Below are 14,578 nucleotides of genomic sequence, written 5' to 3'. Positions count from 1 at the left end.
AACATATATTTTTATATATTTGTACGTATATGAATCTGTGTGCGTGAGATATATATTATAGTGTCACCATGTCAAAGAAAATAGAGCATTCTCGCAACTCTACCCCCAGAAGTTCAGCGTGAGGGGTTTGACATTCCCACAGATGTGACTGCATGCTACAGTTTGTTGATCATGCTCCCTTAACCAATGCTTGTCTCCTCGCTGCTGCACTTATTGATACCTTTCCATATAGAGTTGCAGCATTGTCATTTTGGTAATCCTAGGAGAGTTGTAGGCTTTGAAAAGAAAATAAATAGTACGCATGGGGTTATACCCCTGTGTGCGGGCTTACTCATTTCTAAGTGAGCGTTTTGGTGCAGTGATCTATGTTATCGTTTGAGTGTGTCCTAAATTTTGGTACCTGCTACACGGCAGACAGAGGACTACACCAGGACTAAGATGTTACTAACGGCAAACTTGAATGAGAATGTTGGTTCTAAAAACACCAGGCCACAGAAATGGAAAGCTTTTGATCTTTTGAGACATTTTTTTTAGTACTTTTTTTTAAGAAAAAAAAAGACGCTAGAAAAACCACGAAGGCACAAAGCGCAGTCGGCACCAAGGCAAGAAAGAAAGGGGGGGAAAAGTTCTAGAGGTTAAGAGACAACAGAAGATAAAGCAGCATGTACCCGAGGGATGCGATTTTGCTGGGAATGGAAGAAGGGAACAATAAAGGAGGAACGCTAGCCTCTGGGTTCTCCTTTCTCCATCAGTTTGGTTGCTGGCACCTCAATCTAAACAGCTGGGTAAGTTACCATATGCTACAGTGCACGTTTGTATTTTATTTCACTCGATGGGCTTCAGATAAGGCCAGCTACTGTGGTTAAGAGGTGGTCAGTTAAGGCAAGCGACCTTCTATCCAATACTTGAAACTGTGACCTTTGTGTTGCCGCTTTCAGAAGAATCAGTCTGTGAAGAAGAAACAAAAAAGGAAAATCCAATTGCGGGCAGCATGACATTGGGTTTTCTTCAAAAAAAGTTGTTTTAACCAGCTCAATACTGATTTATTTTTCTCGATAGCTGCTTACTATGGGATATTCTGCACTCAGATTTCAGCGCAGAATTTACATTTTAGCACTGCACCTGATTAATTCCGACATTCCACTGTCATGCTTTCATTTAGTTAAATTTAACTTTTAAAATTTAAGTGAAATATACTCAAATGTCTGGAGGTAGAGTTGCTTCCGTGGCTCAATTGTCGAAGCTATTTTGAAAGCAACAGTGTGCAAGTGATGTACAAAACCAAATATATAACGGGGACTTTTTAAATAAAAATCTATGCATGTCATTTTGTAGGGGGTGGGTAGAGAAAAGATTGTATATTTTTCTTAATTAACTATTAAATTGTCTTCGGTTGAATCCTGAAAAGCAAAGTGTTTTAATTTATCATCTTCAACAAAAATGCTTTACATATTCAAGGGTAAAAGAAGTATTGCTAACACTATAGAATAATTTACTCCCTCCCCTATATTCTTTCTCTTTAAAACCTTAAATACATTATCCGTTATTGCTGACCAGATTGCACGCAATGATTTGCTATATTGAAGGTTAACTTATTTGAAGTGTGTGTAAAAAAAAATGGCTTAAATAAATTATTAGAAGCGTGGCACACTTCAGATATAACAGGTAATTGTAGAATCTTGTAGACAGCAAGTTGGTGTTCTCGAATGTGCTCATTTTCATTTAGATGTTTGCGAGGGAGCAAAAGATTTTCTTAAATGTTTAAAAAGGAAAATGTGGAGCATTTCTGAACAGTCTTTTTGAGTTTGCAGGAAAACCTCACTTTTGAGGTTTTGGCATGTTTTCGTACACTGTGGGGTGGTGTAACAAAAGCCTTCCATTCAATGATATTTTAGAATGTACCCAAATGACGATTTGGGTCTAATATTATGCGTTCTGATTGGATTTAAAAACAAATCCTGATGTTTTTCTTAAATATGTATATAGGTTGAGGTTTTCATTTGTATATGTATTCCACTGCTGTGGGGCTGTCTTTTCCCTGCTATGAACAAAATTAGTGCCAGATGTTCTGAACATACTACCAGAACAAATAAAATGAGCATTTTTAAGCTGATATTTTATTATTTTATTGATCACCATTCCCTGTAATTTCCCCTCCTCCATTATAATTAAGCAACTACACATTTTTATATCACTGTTGTACTTCACTGACATTTCATACTTGGTATTTGCTGGCATTTGAATAACAAATACGCAAACGTGTCAAGTGTCCTACGGGACATTTTTAACAGCAAACCGTTAGCATTCCTGTGTGAATTGGTTAAAGCATTAAGCATGATGTGCAATAACTCCTTATAGAACTTGTTGATGTTGAAGTAATAATGTCCGAAAGTTTCAAGTTGCATATTATATTTTAGCTGTAGAAAAAAAAAAGCGCAATTTTTTGAAGTGGTATAAAGTTGCATCATTGTGGACTTGAGTTAAATTTTCTAAACACAATAAGTATAGTACCTATCATTATAAAATCGAATCTACCTTTGTTAGGTGTCTTTCTTGCTATATTTTGATTTGTCCCACCTGTGCGCCCCCCCCCCCCCCAACTCCTCCCACCCCCTTGCCCTTGCATTTTAAAATACACACACATGTTGTTTGGGTTTTATTTTTGTTTTTTAAGCCCAGTAGACTACACCCGATACGGTGAAATTATTTATTAATTGAGAGGGTGCATTCGCTTGACTGATTTTAATCTTAATGTACTCTAATGACAAGACTGATGGTTTGTGGTGAACATTTTGGCCTGATGTTGCAAAGCTGCAACATGATTGAACCAAGAGAGATAAACAGAAGTTGTAGATAGATCTGTTTAAGGAAGTGCTTAGGACCATTTGCGGTGGGAATTGATCAGGCTTCTTTATAATTGTGTCGGATGAATGCAATTCTAACAAACACACTGAAATGGTTCCGCGTCCTCTCCCCTATATTGCAAACCTGCTGTTAAAGATCAATTAATGACTTCAGTTTTTGACACCTCCAATATGCACTTGATTGCCACTCAAGATTTTCATATTTGTTTAGTAGTAATTGGATAAAGGAAACATTTTGCTCTCCATGCGGGTGTTCCCATTAAGAGGCCTCTACTATATTTTGTTGCTTAATCACTTAATATGGTAATTTCACTGATTGAAGCTACATTAATGTTACTGAGAGGAGCTCTAGGCAGAATGATAGCCACAAAGGTACTGTCGTCATTTTTCATTTGTTTTGAAGGCCATGAGAATACAATCATTTCAAAAAAAGGTAAACCTTTAGTGTACATCTATAAAATTGTCCCACTGTTTTTTTTTCCTCAGTTTTTCTTGCTCGCACACGACTGCCTTCTGTTTTATACTGAAATGAATACTTGGATTTGAGCCTTAGTGCTGCTATTTATCAGGTCACATGCTTGGCAGATGTCTTGTACTGCTGGAATTTGTCAACCTGAAACACCAATCGATCATTGCCTGTCAGTTAACTTTCCTTGTACTACTTGTCCAGTCTGGCACACACATCCTACACAGAGTTCAGTCATTGTACTGTGGACTCTGTGCAACTCTTTTATACGTTAGACTGAACTGCTGTAAGTGCAAATTGATTTTTTTTTTCACTGAAAGGAGTGATGCTCAAGGTTCCTCTCAATAAGCATACGTGCATTGTAAGAAAGGGTAACTGCTTTGTAATGCTCGACCTTTCTGCCTTCAGGCTCAATGTTATCAATCGGAAATAAGAAACATTTAAATAAATGCACAATTGATAAGATTACATGAGTGTTGAGATCAGTGTCCATATTCACTCAAAATGTATGAACTGAACCGCAAGATTTATACGAAGCTTAATTTAAAAAAAAATTAAATCCAACAGATTGGATAACTCAATAGCTAACTTGGGCAGATAACTGCAAAGGTTTTGTCATTGACATATTTATTAGGTTAGTACGGGCAAATATATTCTGAAAAAGAATCATATGGACTAACCTTTCATTTTAACATCCTGTAATAACCAAAACTTCTGACATTGTGTAAGTTACACTTATGGGTTACTCTCGAGAACCTCCCAAATGTCAATCTCAAATGTTTTTTTTTCTATGACTTCAAGACTTATAGATGGCCAGTGTATGTCTGAAGCGGGTGGAATTACTAAAGCAGTTGGAATAAAGGGCTCCTTTCAGTAAGCCACTGCAGTTGCAATGGAATGCACCCTCCATTTGAGTTAACTCAAATATTCTTGAGCGGTATTTAATGTACTATAACATGCAGTGATATCATGTTAATCCACCTTTTCTGCTTCTTCGTTTGTGGTCTTCTGTTCTCGATGTTTATCTAGCAGTTTTAATTACCCTTTTACAAGACATGTGAGTCCTGGCCACACATTTCAGTGAGGGCTCATCAAGCCCCTGTTCACACTACCACCTCCCCCTCCTAAAAGACACCAGTTTGTTTTTCCTGCTCTACGTTAGCTTTGCTGTGAGGTTCAGAAAACGGCGATTGAGAAAATCTTCCAAATTGAAGTTTCAATTTTTTTTCATTGCGGAAATTTTTACAAGTGCCTACTTTTAGCTATTTACATATAGGGAGAGTAGTATGTTGAAGAAGTGAGCTTGGTTTTCTCTTGAATACATAGTTCTGACATACTTGTGAATTTGTCTTTTGAAACCCTAGCCCTTAAGGTAGTCATTAGGTGGGAAAGTTCTTGAGAATGCTGCCCTAACAGAGAGGTGACTGTTTCACTGAAATACATTAAAATCTTTCTGCTCCCCAAAATATGCTAAGGACTAATATAGCTGAGCACTTAATATTTAACATAAGAAATGCATTTAATAACAGTAGTCCTCTGCCAAATGATTTAAGAGGATAGTAGGCCCCAAAGCTGGATTTTAGTTTGGTTTGCCTCATACAATTGTAACAATTGGGTGGCCAGAAAGTGGTCTTTCTTTCTTGACAGCTGGAACAGCGTGGAAATATGTGAGAGCATTCTGAAGAGGTTTTGTACTGCCTGGTCATGCAGTTTTGTCTTGTATGCTGTCGTGTCAGTGGTCCTGTCATCGTTTGTTGGAGGAGAAGAGGAGCCTCTTTCTGAACAGGAGAGTTTTACTAGTCAATGAAGGCCTTGTCCCTGGGAACAATGGCCAGTTAACAAAAGGGCAAGACCTTGGCCAGAAATGAGCTGTATAATACTGTGAAAAGGGCGCAGACCACTGTATAAATAAGAATAGGAAAAGTAGATTTGAAAGAAAATGCTTACTCAGGTGTGAAGGGTTTTTTTTTTCGGTGGGTGAGAATGTGAAGGAAAGGTTGAATGAAAGTATGTATTTAAATTTTGTCCTTTAGGAAATCCATCAACTCCTGTTAATGGAAAGTTATCATTGTGGGGAGAGTTGAAAAAATTTAACTGTCAGTAGCTCTTTTTTTTAAAAAAAAACTTTTTTTAAAGAAAAAATGCAGTTGGGCATAATTGACCAGCAATTAGGGAGTTAATAGAGAGCAGACTTTCAGAATGAGAGAATGTAGTGTTGCAGACCATTAAGATTAGTAACTTTGGAACAGTAAGCCATGTCTGGGTACAGCCAAGCTCAGGGCTAGTAATTTAAGCAAAGCATTGGACTTGCCAGAATTAGCCTCGGGAAGGCAGCCTGACAAGCCCCCTTGTGTAGCTGCTTTTGTTTTATTGTACTTTGAGCACAAATGCACTTTTCAGACCCAATCTTTCTTCAGCTGCACAGAACTGCAATGAACGCAATAGGGGTGCATTCAGTAGAAGGGACTGGCTAGAAAGACGGTCACAGCCGCTCCAGTTTGTTTTGCCTGCCTCTTGATTAATGACATCAGAGGTGAACGGCAAGCTTTCATTTCTCTCGGGTTACCAATCTTTTTTTTAAAAAAAAAATGCGGGGAGGGAGTATGAGTATTCAATCAATCTTTGACTGCCACATTCCTGATTGTGAATACTGTGTAGGGTCCACCCTAGTGAAACATCTCCCACTGCAGCTTATTTGGAATGTGACGCTTAAGTACACTTGAAAGGTCAGAGGTTGATTCTAGAGTTTCCTGGGTAAAGTGTTGTGCAATGATCCAAGAGGAGGGGTTTCCCTTCACAGCCTGCCCACTGCCACTGTTTGATGGACAGTCCCACTTCCTCACAGGCATTTCCTTCGTTTCCTCCCTTGGCAGCAGCTTCATATTCTAACATCCTCTTTCCTACATGTAAATCCCAAATAACACACTTTTGAAAAGAGCAAAGTGACAAGATTATTTGATATAGTTTCCCATTGATGGGTACTGTAATTAAGGATGAAAATTCTACCAGAAGGATAAAAATGCATAAGATCGCCAATTGGGAAGGTGTTTGGGGGGGGGGGGGGGGGGAGAAAGGCTGGTTATTGGAGAACAGGGCTATGAAATCTGGCACAAAGCCACGCATTTTATACTTGCACCCATGCAGGTGTGTCATGCATACAAGGCCACAGGTTTGTGGTTTTCACAGGAAGAACGGACAGCGTCACAGAAGGTGATCCCTAATCCCTAGTAGAAGTCACGTTCATTGATAACGCAGCAGTATGGTTCTGTCTATAAGTGATTGTAGTTTTATATCTCCGATTTTTATCATGCTTCTCTTTTGCAATGCATATTTTTAACAGGTGAAGTTAATGAAAAATCACTGCGTCTGCCACAGAAGTTAAAAACTGCTAAATATGTCCTAAGAAGCATTTTGTTTTAAAATAATATCTCCCACCCCCCCCCCCACCCACCCCAGCCTCAACTATTCCAGAAATAATTACTTGCGCTTAATGAAATAAACTACGATATGATTATTTCTCTCTCCTCCATTTTACAAGCATGTAGTATTAGAAAGAACTCATAATAACAATGCTGAACAAATGAACGATGTACAAAGCTGATACATTTTATTGATGCTTTTTAACAATATCTTAAGTGTGTAAGGCAGTGAGGCTGCCTACGTTACAATCAGATGCATTCATCATTTTCTTGGGTGGTGTCCCTCAAGGAACAAAATGGAAAGCTTTAGGAATTGGGGAGTATTCCCACAAGAACAACTTGTATTTGTACACAATAATTACACTTTTTGTCTCCTCCTCCATGCAATACTATTACCCATTTACACAAGTTGCTTTTAGTTCAGAACAAAAGTGGACTGAGTAGTTTCTAACTGAATTCAGTTGCTGATGTGCGATTAGGGCGTGAGCGTTCCATGCTCGCTAGTACTTTGAATGTAGATATGATCAGGTTAGAAATCTGTGCCTGAGAACTGAATTAACATCACTGCAGTTACTAATTGCTGAATCTTGGTCATTTGGACTTTGCATATTTTAGGCTTCTTCAGGCTCTGCTTCAACAGTATTTTTCTCCTTTGCATGTTACTGGAAGTCAGTTATGGTTTAAAATCCATGCTAATCATTGACATTAAAGAGATGCCCCATAGACTTGTTCTTCAACGCTTTTCACTGGCTTGAAAATCAGATGTGAAAGTTTTTTTAAAAAAAGAAATCAGATCTACCACTTTGAAATTCATCCTATATTTTGATGAATTACATACATCAAGTACATTAAACCAAAATAAACAGCCACCAGATTGGCAAATGAGAAGTTACTGAGTTGAATAAAGTCTTCCTCCATTACTATCTTGTCTTAATAGATGACAGTTATCTGGTAAATGTACTTTCTTGAAATACACTAACACTGACTTGTGCTTTTTAAAATGAATATATAGAATTAGGGCTAGGCCTAATTTATTCCCCCACTTTGTGGTATTTACGATCAAGCAACTTTTATTTTCTCGGTCCTTTTATTGCCTTGTAGTCCATGGTAGCGGCACGGTAGCACAGTGGTTAGCACTGCTGCTTCACAGCTCCAGGGTCCCAGGTTCGATTCCCGGCTCGGGTCACTGTCTGTGTGGAGTTTGCACATTCTCCTCGTGTCTGCGTGGGTTTCCTCCGGGTGCTCCGGTTTCCTCCCACAGTCCAAAGATGTGCGGGTTAGGTTGATTGGCCAGGTTAAAAAAATTGCCCCTTAGAGTCTTGAGATGCGTAGGTTAGTGGGATTAGCGGGTAAAATATGTGGGGGTAGGGCCTGGGTGGGATTGTGGTCGGTGCAGACTCGATGGGCCGAATGGCCTCCTTCTGCACTGTAGGGTTTCTATGATCTTTCATGCTTAACCTCATACGACTGATTTAATCTGAAAAGTTGCATTGTCTTATGGATGGTAACTACCTTTTATATTATGATATTCGGTATGCTCTACAGGTTGTTGGTAGCACTTGATTACTTTATTACCCTAATGAGTTTTATAGGGTATCTGAATTCAGAATCAATTTGGGAGCACTGGACAACTGGGCTGTAGTGTCGCGCGATGCAAAATAAATTTGGATAAAATGTAAATTGCTGGTCCGCTATGTTTCGTGTGTTAAGCTGTCTCTCGGTAAACAATATTGATTTAGTTTGTTTTTAAATCTTCGTGAATCCGTGCAAATACACTTGTTTCTGGAGAGAGTAATGTTCCTTTTATTCTTTTTACTTTCTACCCCCTCTCTCCCACTCTCTCCTCTCCCCCCCCCCCCCTTGTGTTTCTCAGTTTTTTTCTTCCTTTCTACTAATCATCTGAAAATGAATTAGATGGTGATTTTACTATTTAATTACGTTAGTTTTCAATTATTCATCCAGGAAGTAATTTAATTTACATTTTTGGTGAATTTTGTGTTCCTCTTTCGGATGATATTTGAGCCCCTGGTATCAAACGACCTCAGTCCAGACAAAGCACTGACCATATCCTGGAAAGCCTCAAAAATCCAAAATTAGCAAAGTTACCCACTTGCATGTAGCTATGACTTCCCACTTAAAAGTATTCTTATGGCTTTTCTGAATGAGACTGATTATTTAGTGCCACATTTGGGTAGTTTGGTGCCTTAGAATTGTGCCTAACGAAATTGGACTGAGACTTGCACAACTCATCTGGGCCCCTTGCAGCCAATGGAGAGAGAGTAAATGCTGCTGTGTACAGGCCCGAGCACTGTGGCTTAACAAAAAAATATGGGTGTGGTGGAAAATATTGCATGATTTCATTTTTAAGCCCATATTGCCATGAATGGCGGTTAAAGCTTAATTTCTATCCGAATAGAAGGCTGGAACAAAATAATATCCAAGCATTTAAAACGGTGCAAGTAATTGAGGTGGATGTGGAGAGCTATTTTACGCAAAACATGTAACTAGGCCTGTTATTTATATGTTCAAAATGGGGCAAGAGTTGAAGTTAATCTCGAACCTTGGCAAGGTATTAAACAGGGAGTTGGATCAGTTCCTGATTAATCAGCGAGGGGGTAGTTCAAAGGTTGCAGCAGGCCAAGTCCAGATACAGCTGAGGGAGATGAACGGCTGAGATTCTTGCCCTGTGCATACTTTCTTTGGAAATGTTCTCGCGGCTGTATCAGACCTGTGTTCTTTGCAAAGGAGGTAATGTTCTAACTACTGTTTTCCTGTGTGTTAATGCATGTTAAATTAATGCTCCTCTTCACTAACCTGGTTGAAATATTAACCAAATAAATAGATTTTGAAGGGAATGCAGTGCAGGATCAAAGAAATCTCTAAAATAAGACGGATGGAAGTCAGATTGTATTGGGCCCTAATTGTGTTTTTTTTGTTAATAAATGTTTCATTACAATTGAAATTAGTTTGTTGTTGATGATGGGATGGGACTGTCAAATCATTTATGAAGGGGAATAAACTGAATCATGATCTATTCTATATTGTCCATGCCTCATATAAACTCATTACGACAGTAGCAGGCGCCAATTAGAAACAGGAGAGACTGTAGACAGTAAATAACTAGCTGTAGCCTCCTGCTGTTTGCTCTCAGGATTCTACAGCAAATTCTTTATGAAGCATAAACTTGCAGGAGACTTATGATGCCAGTAGACAGAGCCTTCACGCAAAGTGCAAGCAGCTGCAAACTCCACAGCTGAAAATGCCCTGTAGCATCATGATGAAATCTTCGTGCTAAAGTTCAAGGTTTTACTTCTCATTTGCTTCGATGAGAAGCAGATCTGTTTTTCTTAAAGGTTCTCCTGGTTGTTTATGACTGCTTTTTGGTTTACAGTGATACCAAAAGTCTAAATAGTAACGGTATTAACCCTGTGAATCCTGCACATCAATTGTGATTTTTCAAAAATGTGCATGTTCCTGCGAATAACTGCAAAAAGTAGCTTTTGCACACTTTGTGTTGAGGATAGCTAAAATTGAATCAGGAAAAACTTAATACCATTATGGTTTCGTAAGTTCAAAAATATTCTCTGAAAATTACTTTTTTGGATAAACTTTTAAAAAATCTTTTAAAAAGAAAAATGCAGTACTGGTCTACTGTTGCTAGATGTCACTGGTGGGCCCACGTAATAGAGATGGGTGGTAGGGCACAAAAATCATTGGAATGAGTTGAGGTTGGATGTTTTCAGGTTTTTATTTTAGTACGAACCTCCCATCTGTTTTACTGTCGGTTTTTTTGACCTCAACTAGTTAACGAAGATTGAATTTAAATCATGCACTCACTTTCCTGTGTTTGTGCATGTATAAAAATACGTAACTTTTATATGATAGTAGTTCAATAAAGCAGGCCTGGTGATGACATAAATAGTTGTCCTTTTTTTAAAAAAGTGTTGACAAGACGTGTGGAAATATTTCCTCAAACTCGTGGTTAAAGGCCCATTTTTATATCTATATTTAAGTTCAGAATACGCTAACTTGGGGATGGGAACTGAATGCTGTCTTTGTCAACCCACATCCCCAGAAACAAATAGTGTGTTGGATCTAATTTATTGTAAAGGCTTATTGTTGCACAATGACCCAAGTATCTTTGGTTACTGTGGTTATTTTAATGTTGATGTTAATCAAAATAGGCTTTTATAAAAATTGTTCCTTGCCCTTGTGATTGGTCTTTTGGGCTGTAATGGTTAGAGTCTCGTGGGCAAGTTCAATTGGAGTCAATAAAATGGACAAAAGGATTAGATAATATTTCTGTTCCTGAAAATTCATAAACTGAGCTAAATATACCAGGTAAAAGCAAAGCCTCTAAGGTGATGACAGCTGTTTTTCGTTACAACCCCGAAGAGTTTTGTATTTTTCGTGATTTCTCTTCCCTTGGATGAGTTTTTTTGGACAACAGTGTGAGATGGTTCATTTCTAATGGCGTTTCCTTTTGGGTGTTGACTTGATGAAATGTGGATGTTTGCTAAGTAACAAAAACCCGATTGATAAATCGTAACATATATGGTTGCTTTATTGCAGAGTGATTCAAATCACTCTCCTTTGTTACAATTCTTTTAAATTGATAGCAGAAGAGAGATGACATATATCAAAATAAAATCTGACTGGGAACCATTCATCATCTAATGCACACCTCTGATTTTTGACAACACTTAATATGTTCAAGTGTCCGCTGTTGGAGGCCCCCTTCAACTCGATGCCATTAGTCTTAAGTTATGGTTCATCGATTGGTTGCTGTTGTCTAACTCACTCCTTTCCTGTCTTTCTTTTGGCAGTCTAACAAAGTACCCGTTGTGCAACATCCCCATCACGTCCACCCGTTAACGCCACTGATAACATACAGCAATGAACACTTCACACCAGGTAACCCTCCACCACACTTACCAGCAGATGTGGACCCCAAAACAGGTAGGTAAAGGGGGAACAAGAAACTCTTCACTGATAATGCTGCACACTTCTGGGATCAGAGTACAATTCAGATGCAAATGTTCTGAATTTTCCTTTACTCAGAAGGCATTAGGGGAGATCCATGTCTGCACCCGAACGAAATGGCGTTGATTGTTATTTGTCTTCTATGTATTTACAGTAATACACAGCAATGTAATTGAATTTAAATGTTGTGCATTCCATGCCAGAATGTTCCGTGTGTCATTTTGCCAGCCATGAATGACTTTCTGGTGGAAAGGTGAACCTTTTCAAACATCATTTCGTGCCAGGTATTGTTCCTGCTGCTTCCATAGTCAGGTGATTTGTAAATGAGAGAGTGCTATTGGGCAGGCTTCACACATGCACAGTTTTCATTTGGGTACTTGCTGATGGTATTTGCACCTATTCTTGGTATTCTTTTTAAATTATGCATAAGGTATGCACGGAATTACTTGTGAAAAATGAAATGCTTAGAATCCTGGCAAGAAATGTTTAAAAAATAAAATCAATGCCATGCTTTGAGAGTCTGAACTGCTTACTCAGCTCCAAATAAAAATAAGTAAAGCTTTCCCACAGAAATGTCTTCCAGAAATCACCATTCAAATTGCATAGTTTTTCCTGGTGGGCCTTGACCATTGCGCCAATTATGGCCAAATTAATGTGTTGTGCCTGTTATAGCTCTTTTTCATAGCATTCATCCCAGATTTTTTTTTTAAAACACTGTGATCGCCCATTGGCTTGTGAATTATTTCTTGTGATCCCTCGCTCCACCCAGTCTAGGGAGGGGCAAAGCGATGCAAACTACTTGGCACCGTGATTTGAAACCTGAGGACTACGTCTTTTTGCTGATTGTAGTGTGTCGTCGGGGGACGTAGAGCAGGTTAACTACCCGAGTCTGGAATGGGGAAGAGAGGAAGAGATGGGAAAAATGTCGGATTAAAATAACATGAAGTAATAAGGATGGAATTGTATTTGTGAACCTAATTATCTATAACATTTTCTACAACATTGAATAAGTAATTTTAGTGCTCACAATGCGTGTTGAATCTGAATGAATTTATATAAGAGTTCAACGGGCAGTCTACTCAACTGATCTACCATATAATAATACCTAAATTAAGGGAATACAAATTATAGGCTTCGTAGTATTTGATTTGCTGGAACAAAGTCTCTTTTCTGTGCACATGTCAGAAATGTAGATACTGATAAGAGTGCAGGAAGTAGAATCCCTGAATCTGTGGCGGCCAGGTCATTGAGTCTCTTTAAGACAGAGATAGATAGGTTCTAGATTAATAAGGGGATCAGGGGTTATGGGGAAAAGGCAGAAGACTGCGGATGAGAAAAATATCAGCCATGATTGAATGGCGGAGCAGACTCGATGGACCGAGTGGCCTAATTCTGCTCCTATGTCTTATGGTCTAAATCCAAAGTTTGGTCACTACAGTCATGTTACTTAGATTTCTGCTCAATCTCTGCCTTAACGAATTCACATCTTAAAATTTGTCCCTTGCCGTTGTCATGTAAGCTCCTCCTACCGGCCCCAAGTCCCCTGAGACAAAATTTGGAAAGCTTAATTAAATGGTTTAGTTCAGAAGTTTGTTTTGAGCTGGTGCACTTGGTATCATTTGTTGGTATCATTTTCACTCTGGATTGCATGGAACTTGTGTGCTTTGCATTTTATATTTGTTTTTGGAATTTTAAAATTGGAGTACAAAGTTGCTGAAGCATATTGTTCCGAATATCTGATTGCTTAGTTCAATCTGTTTCCATTACTTTTCCCCTTTCACCCTCCAAGAGTACTGAAGGAACACCGAGAGAAACTGTAGAAGAGTTAAACCACAAAAAATTGTTTTTGCGCAATAGATGCAAACATACAAGAATGAATTTTTAAAAATTATTTTCTATTTCCTATATCTATACCATATTAGAATTAAGTACAACAAAAGATTTAAGTCTTAAATTTTTGTGATTTTTTTTAATGGGAGGTGTGATGCTGTCTCTTTTGCGCTCACATTTTAGGAGAGCTGAATTCTCGTATCCAACGTCCACGTGCTTGCTCACTCACGCTCAGACACTCTCTTACTCTTTCTCACTCTCTCTCACTCTGTCTCGCACGCGCTGACATACATTCACACACATGCTGTCTCTCTCTCGCTCTCGCACGTGCACGCATTTTCGCACGGGCATTCTCTGGCACGTGCTCTCTCTCTCTGTCTCTCGCGCGCGTGCTTTCGCTCTGGTTCGCATGCATGTTCCCCCACTCTCTGGCTCGCGCGCACGTGCTTTCTCTGTCTGCCACAGAGTGAGAGGGCGTGCATGTGCCAGGGTCCAACAGAGCGAGAGAGTGTGCACGCGTGAGGGTGCCACTGTGGCACACGCTCGCTCTGTGGCACCCTGGCTCGCGCGCTCGCTCTGTGGCACCCTGGCTCGCGCTCTCGCTCTGTGGCACCCTGGCTCGCGCTCTCGCTCTGTGGCACCCTGGCTCGCGCTCTTGCTCTGTGGCACCCTGGCTCGCGCTCTTGCTCTGTGGCACCCTGGCTCGCGCGCGTGCGCTCTCGCTCTGTGGCACCCTGGCTCGCGCGCGTGCGCTCTCGCTCTGTGGCACCCTGGCTCGCGCGCGTGCGCTCTCGCTCTGTGGCACCCTGGCTCGCGCGCGTGCGCTCTCGCTCTGTGGCACCCTGGCTCGCGCGCTCTCGCTCTGTGGCACCCTGGCTCGCGCGCCTGCGCTCTCGCTCTGTGGCACCCTGGCTCGCGCGCGTGCGCTCTCGCTCTGTGGCACCCTGGCTCGCGCGCGTGCGCTCTCGCTCTGTGGCACCCTGGCTCGCGCGCGTGCGCTCTCGCTCTGTGGCACC

General features: G+C 40.0%; 1 protein-coding gene across 20 annotated transcripts in view; it reads left to right on the top strand.

The window, feature by feature from the left end:
- The window catches only part of tcf7l2 (transcription factor 7 like 2), a 186,030-nt gene that overhangs the window by 127,916 nt on the left and 43,536 nt on the right, over positions 1-14,578 (top strand). For 13 of the 20 annotated variants that reach the window (XM_078223299.1, XM_078223290.1, XM_078223289.1 and 10 more), the window contains exon 5: positions 11,576-11,708. In XM_078223299.1, the coding sequence (XP_078079425.1) occupies positions 11,576-11,708 (133 nt within the window). The remainder of the gene's footprint in view (positions 1-11,575; positions 11,709-14,578) is intronic. The other 7 variants (XM_078223301.1, XM_078223294.1, XM_078223302.1 and 4 more) reach the window with 1 other exon arrangement.

This window comes from Mustelus asterias, chromosome 11, assembly GCF_964213995.1.
Source record: "Mustelus asterias chromosome 11, sMusAst1.hap1.1, whole genome shotgun sequence".
In the NCBI taxonomy this organism is placed as follows: Eukaryota; Metazoa; Chordata; class Chondrichthyes; order Carcharhiniformes; family Triakidae; genus Mustelus; species Mustelus asterias.
This window is presented reverse-complemented; position numbering and strand designations above follow the sequence as displayed.